This window comes from Dermacentor andersoni, chromosome 8 (genome assembly GCF_023375885.2).
Source record: "Dermacentor andersoni chromosome 8, qqDerAnde1_hic_scaffold, whole genome shotgun sequence".
NCBI classification, from domain to species: Eukaryota; Metazoa; Arthropoda; class Arachnida; order Ixodida; family Ixodidae; genus Dermacentor; species Dermacentor andersoni.
Genome location: NC_092821.1, coordinates 9662280 through 9672217, shown reverse-complemented (window position 1 = coordinate 9672217; position 9938 = coordinate 9662280). Strand labels below are relative to the sequence as shown.

At 42.4% G+C, this 9938-nt stretch overlaps 1 protein-coding gene across 1 annotated transcript; it reads right to left on the bottom strand.

Annotated features, from left to right (window-relative positions):
- Nucleotides 1-8852: 8852 nt before the first annotated feature.
- On the bottom strand, nt 8853-9732 carry LOC126526602 (uncharacterized). Its single transcript, XM_050174459.3, has one exon. It carries the CDS (start codon nt 9642-9644, stop codon nt 8853-8855), a length of 792 nt encoding a protein of 263 aa, XP_050030416.2. The 5' UTR covers nt 9645-9732.
- Between the last annotated feature and the right edge of the window lie 206 nt (nt 9733-9938).

The window sequence follows — 9938 nt, the reverse complement described above, 5'->3', positions numbered from 1 at the left end:
GCGAGTCTAGCAGTGCTATTGGAGGAATTAGAGGGCAGTAAATGGGATATAATAGGGCTCAGTGAAGTTAGGAGGCCAAAAGAAGCATATACAGTGCTAAAAAGCGGGCATGTACTGTGTTACCGGGGCTTAGCGGAGAGACGAGAACTAGGAGTCGGATTCCTGATTAATAAGAACATAGCTGGTATCATACAGGAATTCTATAGCATTAACGAGAGGGTGGCATGTCTTGTTCTGAAACTTAATAAGAGGTACAAAATGAAGGTTGTACAGGTCTACGCCCCTACATCTAGTCATGATGACCAGGAAGTCGAAAGCTTCTATGTAGACGTGGAATCGGCGATGGGTAAAGTCCAAACAAAATACTCTATACTGATGGGCGACTTCAATGCCAAGGTGGACAATAAGCAAGCTGGAGACAAGTCAATGTGGGAAGATGGCATAGGCTCTAGGAATAGCAGCGGAGAATTATTGGTACAGTTTGCACAACAGAATAATATGCGGATAATGAACACCTTCTTCCGCAAGCTGGATAGCCGAAAGTGGACGTGAGGAGCCCGAATGGCGAGACCAGAAATGAAATAGACTTCATACTCTCCGCTAACCCTGGCATCATACAATATGTGGGCGTGCTCGGCAAGGTGCGCTGCAGTGACCATAGGATGGTAAGAACTCGAATTAGCCTTGACTTGAGGAGGGAACGGAAGAAACTGGTACATCAGAAACCAGTCAATGAGTTAGCCGTAAGGGGGAAAATAGATTAATTCCAGATCAAGCTACAGAACAGGTATTCGGCTCTAATTCAGAAAGAGGACCTTAGTGTTGAAGCAATGAACGACAATGTTGTGGGCATAATTAAGGAGTGTGCAATAGAAGTCGGTGGTAACTTCGTTATACAGGATACCAGTAAGCTATCGCACGAGACGAAAGATCTGATCAAGAAACGCCAATGTATGAAAGCCTCTAACCCTACAGCTAGAATAGAACTGGCAGAACTTTCTATGTCAATCAACAAGCGTAAGACAGCGGACATAAGGAACTATAATATGGATAGAATTGAACAGGCTCTCAGGAACGGAGGAAGCCTAAAAGCAGTAAAGAAGAAACTAGGAATAGGCAAGAATCAGATGTGTGCGTTAAGAGACAAAGCCGGCAATATCGTTACTAATATGGATGAGATAGTTCAAGTGGCTGAAGAGTTTTATAGAGATTTATACAGTACCAGTAACACCCTCGACGATAAGGTGAGAGAGAATAGTTTAGAGGAACTTGAAATCTCACAAGTAACACCGGAAGAGGTAAAGAATGCCTTGGGAGCTATGCAAAGGGGAAGGCAGCTGGGGAGGATCAGGTAACAGCAGATTTGTTGAAGGATGGTGGGAACACTGCCCTAGAAAGGTTGGCCGCCCTATATACACAATGCCTCATGACCTCGAACGTACCGGAATCTTGGAAGAACGCTAACATAATCCTAATCCATAAGAAAGGGGACGCCAAAGACTTGAAAAATTATAGACCGATCAGCTTACTGTCCGTTGCCTACAAAGTATTTACTAAGGTAATCGCATATAGAATCAGGAATACCATAGACTTCTGTCAACCAAAGGACCAGGCAGGATTCCGTAAAGGCTACTCAACAATAGACCATATTCACACTATCAATCGGGTGATAGAGAAATGTGCGGAATATAACCAACCCTTATATATAGTCTTCATTGATTACGAAAAAGCATTTGATTCAGTCGAAACCTCAGCAGTCATGGAGACACTACGGAATCAGGGTGTAGATGAGCCATATGTAAAGATACTGGAAGCTATCTATAGCGGTTCCACAGCCACCGTAATCCTCCACAAAGAAAGCAACAAAATCCCAATAAAGAAAGGCGTCAGGCAGGGAGATACGATATCTCCAATGCTATTCACAGCGTGTTTACAGGAGGTATTCAGAGACCTGGAGTGGGAAGAATTGGGGATAAAAGTTGATGGAGAATACCTTAGCAACTTGCGATTCGCTGATGATATGGCCTTGCTTAGTAACTCAGGAGACCAATTGCAATGCATGCTCACTGACCTGGAGAGGCAAAGCAGAAGGGTGGGTCTGAAAATTAATCTACAGAAAACTAAAGTAATGTTTAACAGTCTCGGAAGAGTACAGCAGTTTACGATAGGTAGCGAGGCACTGGAAGTGGTAAGGGAATGCATCTACTTAGGTCAGGTAGTGACCACGGATCCGGATTATGAGACTGAAATAACCAGAAGAATAAGAATGGGCTGGGGTGCGTTTGGCAGGCATTCTCAAATCATGAACAGCAAGTTGCCACTATCCCTCAAGAGGAAAGTGTATAACAGCTGTGTCTTACCAGTACTCACCTACGGGGCAGAAACCTGGAGGCTTACGAAAAGGGTTCTGCTGAAATTGAGGACGACGCAACAAGCCATGGAAGAAGAATGATAGGTGTAACGTTACGGGATAAGAAAAGAGCAGATTGGGTGAGGGAACAAACGCGGGTAAATGACATCTTACTTGAAATCAAGAAAAAGAAATGGGCATGGGCCGGACATGTAATGAGGAGGGAAGATAACCGATGGTCATTAAGGGTTACGGACTGGATTCCAAGGGAAGGAAAGCGTAGTAGGGGGCGGCAGAAAGTTAGGTGGGCGGATGACATTAAGACGTTTGCAGGGACAACATGGCCACAATTAGTACATGACCGGGGTAGTTGGAGAAGTATGGGAGAGGCCTTTGCCCTGCAGTGGGCGTAACTAGGCTGATGATGATGATGATGATGATGATGATGACTAAAGCTTGGTATATAAGCATTTTGCTTATTTGTTTGCTCTCTCAGTAGGAACAGAACCGAGAAAGAACTTGCGACTTCAGGTTCAGCAACAGAATGCCATTGCCAAGTTAACTCAATACATAAAAAAATGTATGTGCAATCAGAGAAAGCAATCCTAGAAAGTTTGGAGACATCTGCAGTTTGAGTGCTTTTACTGATGTTCAGTGCAGTCCACTGTTAAAGGGAACAATGAAATGTGCGGCCCTTGCTTGGCTGGCAACCTAGCTAAATGTGGCTGCGGAAGCAATCTTGCAATGCACAGGTGTGTCGAAAGGGGTGAGAGCTAACAACTATAAGTTATCTGCTCCAAATCTAGGGGATTGTACTGCTTCTAGAAAGGAAAATCTGGACATGCTGTGCACTAAAGTGTTTCCTTTAACAGAAACCTGATGTGTTTCTATGCTGGCGACCCCTCTGTACAGTGAGCAAGAAAATGCAAACACGGTAGCATGCTGTAGCACACAAAAAATTAGCATTATGTCACTATTAAAACACATTTGTGTGTAAACTATAGTGCCTAGAATATACTGACTAGTGTGCTGTCCGCGGCCTCCCGGGTGGCACCGGATGCAATGAATGCCGGTGGCTGCAGCTAGGAGCGCAGCAGTGCAGGTGGGTGCCGCTGCACCATCCGGTCTTCGTAGGCCGCCGTGTTTCCACCGCATCGGCAACCGGTCTGTTGCGCTTTTTGTTTTTATTAAGCTGTAGCAGCAGCACAGTTCAAATGTGGGCAGCTGATTTGTAAATCGTGGTTTGTTTTGAGAACAACAGGCTTCTCTAGCGCTTGTCGCTTGTGTGAAAAGCGTGTGCTATCTCAGCTCGGCTTCGAGCGGGGAACCTGATGTGTTTCTATGCTGGCGAAGAGAAAACGTAATTTTTAAGGCAAATGCCTTAGATCTCCGTGTTCCAAGGCCGTGTTGCAAGGTACAGAACACATCACACGATCCAAGGAAGGCCAGAAACGAACCAAAGCATGTCCAGCCGTGTATAAGAGATGCTAAATTATAAGCAAATTTAATTATTGATTATATTGATTGGATTAAGGGGAATTAGGTTGAATTAGGGGGATTAAGGTGTATTAATTAAGGAGGATTAGAGTAGATGAAGGAGGATTAGGGTGCATTTAAGTGAATTGCAGTAGGCTTTAGAAGGCGTTCGCCTTCCCACGTTTCTCTTCGGCGGTAGCTAAGGACACTTGTTTTTTATTCTAGCCATGATGGCAGCGTAACTTTTTTAAGGGTAAGTTTTAAGTTATATTTTTCATTCTAATAAAGTAAGGGAATTCTAAGGTTACGTTACTGTTCTATTGATGCTATACTAATGCATAACCATTGAAAACCGCTGTAACCGATCATCCATTGAAATGACTTGAATTTCGCTGTCCTCTCTTTTTATTTGCTGCTATTTCTGCCTATTATTGTATTGTTGTCCTGATAGGTTTGAATGTTTTTTTATTGTTTGTAAACCATGTACCCATCTTCTCATAAGGCCCATTGGGCCACAAGGATAGGATAATAAGTAAAAAATTTTGCCTGTAAGATGGACTGCATGTGGTGTTCTGTGTACTATACATTTTTTAAAACCTGGTAAACGCGTGCAGATGTCTTTCTATGTCTGATATAAGTGAACGAAAATGGGACACAGATCTTTCATTTAAGCGTAACAAATATTTTATTCTCGCGTAACAGCAGTCAAACGCGGGCATATAAGACAGCCCTAGACGAGATAATGCACACATACATGAAGAAGATAGATCTAGTGGCCGTGACGCAGTTTAAAGAGCTTCTGCCGTTGCCTTTGCGATTCCCTCTCTTTGTTGATGCCTTTTATAAAAAAACCGAAACCTCAAGAAAACGTAGAACTTCTTGTCAAAGCTGGTTTTTCATGCTCTGGGCACCCAGTTGGGGAAAGGCCAGTGTCTGCAGCTGACCTGAAAAATCAGCTAGACTCGCTACATGTAACTTGTTTTTGCTAAAGAACACAGTAAAAGCATCTTCCACGGCCTTCACAGCGGTTGACAAGGTCTGGCTAAGATAGACAAGGCCTCCATTGTCAAAATGCGTAGTGCAATAGCGAAGCAGCATCGGCACTAGCTTCAGCTTTACTTACGCAAAGGAAGCCTTCACACTGTGGTCAAGAATTTTGGGCAGTGATCTTTCGTGCAACATTACGGTATAGTAGATCAAAGCACTACTGCTCCTTTTTTCTTGTTTTTTTTTTTTCCCTGGTACTCACGAAAAGTAAGGTGCATGCTTAGGATACTCAGGAAATATCGTGGGTATAGCGTAGGGTTTCAGGCGTGGTTTATCGCGGGGAATCTCGTGGACAACGCCGTTCACGGTGATAGAGAACGCGCGCTCGACTAAGCTGTTTTCGAGATGTTTTTTTACAAATCACAGCAGTTAGTGCCGGCCTTCTCTCCGCTCTCCTGATCATTCTTGCCCCATTCTGCTGCCGCTTCGTATCAGTGGTGGAGTGAACAAGGATACACGCCCTTTGATCGAGCGGTAACCGCTTCGACACAACGGCACAAAGCAGGTCCTCTCCTTGCACTGTCTCTTTGGCATTTTTTCATTGCCGCCGCATAGTTCTCGTAATGACAGGCACATGAACACATCAGCAACGCACTCACTCTTTGACAACACCAAGAACAAACACACAATGCTGTAATAACACTGAAAACGCTAACATAGAAACCTACGCAACAGCTGCGAAACTGATATGCCAAGCAGACGACACGCGCAGTCTGGACCCACCCGTGTTGCAGCGACCTCTGTCGGCCACCGTGGGCATTCATTGCAGGCGGCGCCACGCTCCTCCATTGAAAACAGCGGGTGCACGGCACACTAGCCAGTATATTCTAGGCACTATAGTGTAAACAGCTGAGTCGTGCAGTGGCTAGAGCAATTTGTGATGCAACCCCGAACCATAACAGACACTCGAATGACAGACTAGGAATCACAGGCAATGCATTTGTCTATGTGGCATTCTATGTATTTAATTTTTGGGTCACTGCATTATGCGATGCGACTGTGATATCGTAAATATAATTGATATCAGAAACTCATCCTGGGGAATAACAGTAGTAATTTGTGGTTTAAGTTCCATGCCCAGCTTTCTACAAGGGTATCCAATCATGCTTGTATTTGCATTTTGTGTTAATTCACATGGGCTTCCTTTGATACACTGATAAGTGCAAAGGCACCGTGTTAGGCGCTCTCATTTTTTTTTGTCTACTGCGTATGTGGTCATGTTTGTGGGATATTTGGCTGATACTGTGATACTATGGTAGCCAGACAATTGCTGATCATTACAGCAGGCGTCAAAAATGGAGTTTTACGTGCCAAAACCACTTTCTGATTATGAGGCACGCGTACAGTAGGCGTCTGTAATTTTCAATATTTTTTTTTTCGTTTTCGGCTGGTGTTTGTTTTGGGATATAGTTGGTATGGCAACTAGCACGACTGTGTTGTGAAGATGAACAAGTGCCTCATGCAATTAAATTTTTGGTTGACTTGTGTTTTGTGAAGCAATTGTGATATGAGAATGCTATAACTGTGATATCAGAAAGTCATCCCAGGGAATGACAGTAGTCACTTGTGGTTTATAGTCCATGCCTAGCTTTCTACGTGGGTATCCAATTATGCTTGTATGTACCTTTCGTGTTAACTCACATGGGCTTCCAATGATACAATGATAAGTGCAAAGATGCTTTCAAGATGCTTTCATTCTTTTTATTGCTTATGTGGTCATGTTTGTGGGATATTTGGCTGACATGTGATACTTTGGTATCCAGACAACTGCTGCTCAATACAGTAGGCGTCTGTAGTTATCAATTTTTTCTTTCATTTTCGGCTGGTGCTTGTTTTGTGATCTAGTTGGTATGGCAACTAGCACGACTGTGTTGTGAAGGCAAACAAGTGCCTCATGTAATTAAATTTTTGGCTGACTGTGTTTTCTGAAGCAACTGTGATGTTAGAATGCTATAACTGTGTTATCAGAAAGTCATCCCAGGGAATGACAGTAGTCACTTGTGGTTTATGTTCCATGCCCAGCTTTCTACGTGGGTATCCAATCATGCTTGTATGTGCATTTCGTGTTAACTCGCATGGGCTTCCATTGATACAAGGATGATAATTGCAAAGGCACCATGTTACAAAGATGTTCTCATTTTTTTGTCTGCTGCTCACGTGGTTATGTTTGTGGTATATTTGGTTGTTACTGCAATACTAATATTAGGGCAGCCAGACAACTGTGTCACAGTACAGCAGGCATATGTAGTCTTGTTTCGTTTCTGGCTGTTGTTTGTTTTGTAATTGGCATTAACTGGCATTAGTGTGTTGTGAAGACAAACAAGTGCCTCACCCAGTTAAATTTTTAGTTAGCTGCACACTTTAACATCACTGTGATAGTGTAAGGGATTATATCAGAATGTCACCAGAAAAACAGTTTCCATGAACAGTTCCTTTCTGGTTTGGCAATTGCTTGGCTTGCTTCTGGCACTCGGGCCGTTTGTTTCCTGTGACATATAAGGTTACTTTTATTGTGGCAGAGAAAGAATGCAATTTTGAGGAGCACACATTTTCTAGTTCTGATGTATTGCCGCCTATTTTGTCCAACTGTTATACTAAAACAAAGATATGCTGACAAGCATTACTGTGATATGTAGTGATATAACTGCACTATGAAACAGGACAACAGTGAAGAATGCAGGCACACTGTTTTACGCATTGCATTTCTCATAAAATGTACAAATTGAGATTGGCATTATTGAAATAAATGCAAGAGTCGTGCATTTCTGGTGCTCAGGAAAAACAAACGGGGTGCTTCTTGACAAGAAGCACAAAATCTGTTCTACCAGTTTGTATGTATGTATGTATGTATGTATGCTTTATTTCCACAAAAAACTAAATACAGCTTTGCGGGGGTAAAGTGGGGAAAAAAGCTGCTCGTAGCAGCTTGACTAGCCCCAAATACCCTTAAAAATACTTGTTTGCTTTACTAACCTATCAGTAGTGGGCAGTTTTGAAATAAAACTAGTTAAAAGGTAGCAATTGGAAAAGGTAAAAGTAATATTCTTGCATGCATATTATTTTTCAAAGCATACACCATGAGTACTGCATTTAAAGGCCTTCAGCTGCTGAAGCAGTTTTATATTAGCTACAAAAATTAGGTGTTCGCACATCGAAAAGTATGCTGAAAGGCAGACCATGCTAGATGGTGTTTACTGTATAGTATCTTGTTGTACACATTCTCCAAGCTCGTTGCCCATTTTGTTTACGAGATCACTGCATTATTGTATCTTTAACACATAAGGAGAGGTTGCTATCGGAATGTGCCATACCATGCAGTCTTTTTTACATGAACAAGTGTGCTGCTTTTCGCCATGAATGTAACTGCCCAAGGTATTTTTTACAGGTTTGACAGCGCATGTTATTGGTCCTGCTCTTCCTTTGGTGTTCTTGGCAGGGAACAAAAATATTTCTAAGCTAGCAGTAGTACTTACTATGCCAAATTCAATGAACAACCTGAAAGCTGGTCACTTTTGGTACTTATCTGTGCATATGTACTGCTACAAGAATACAGTATGAGCGACATTTCCGTGAGTGCCTGTTTAAGCCTAAATAACTACAGTCTCCACAAAACTTGTGCAGAATGGCTCTCTTAAAAAAGAAATGCTTTTTTTAGTACTCTAAATCATACAAACTAGAACTACGGACACTGCTGATGGTATTTTTTGCATTTTTGGTGTTTGAGGACCACCACACTTGTTACAGCCAGAAATTTTCCTTCCACTCAGACTATCCACTGTGTACGTGTGCACATTGACAAAAACTTCACACTTTGAGCGGCTCCTTGGATAGATTTTTTTATTTTTAGACAATTCGTTCATCACATTTGTTAAATATCACACTTTGCCTGGCAGCTCACAAAGCTAATTGGCAAGAGCCAGTAATCACTGCAGAATTACTTCGGAGAGAATTAACCTGATAAATACGCGCACCGACGTTATCAGTTCAAAAGGAACTTGTTGTTACTGAACAATGGCCTTGAGAGATTCACAGTTCCAGCAATTATTTCGAATATGCTGTCAATGTATGGCACAAAGTCGAGATCAAACCGATTGTTAAAAATGTGGTACAGTTTCATCCTTTGAATGGCCCTCTCCACATGTACTCGGGCGCTTGCTATGGATTGGTTTCTCCTAGCTTCCTCTGCAGTGAGCTGTTTTTCCATGAGGAATGGAGGTCTGATCATTTTGATATTTTTTGCTTTGCAAAGTTCACCGATTAGGAAGCCTTTATCTACCATCACACTGTGAACATGGGGAATACACTTGTCAAGAACTCTGCACTCCTTTGTGATGTATGTGTCAGACGCTTTCCCTCCATATGCCTGACTTACATAGCTAATTAATCCTCCTGGTGTCTCACTCACCAGGACCTTTGCAGTGTACGTGCGCTTATAGTGGCTGTATGTGAGGAGCCTTACTACTATATCTTTTGGGCGCTCAATTTCTATTTCAGTGCAGTCAAGCACCATCCTCGTGTCTTTGTATTCTTTGAAATACATTGTGAGACAGTTCACAACTGCGGTCTTTGTTGGCCAGAAAATTGCATGCTCAAGAATGCTTGCTAGAATTACAATTGAATCCTTGAAAATGTTCGGCACAGTTGTACGGTGGACACTAAACAACACCGCCAACAGAGAAAATGTTAAGTCATGATAGAGCTTCATGTATGTGAGGAGCACAGCATCATCATCACTTAAGGATAAGCTTTGTGTTCCTTGACGCAACCGCATTTCTGTGTAAAGTTCTGTTATGTTGTAGAACAACTCGAAAGAGCCTATGCCTGTGAGGACAACAAGACCATGCTCATCGGGCACTTTTGCAATTGTGATAAGCTGTTCTCTTGCAAATAGGTTGTTTCTACTGTCGAACTGAATTCCAATTTCTTTAGACAGCTCCTCAGTCTCGGCACTTATCTCTGAAAAAACAGAAAGGACAAATTGAGCGTAACAATAACATAAATTATAGCAGTCTCAAGTATTAATTAGTATTACGAACAGCAGTAAAAGTGTTGCACTGTTTGCTGG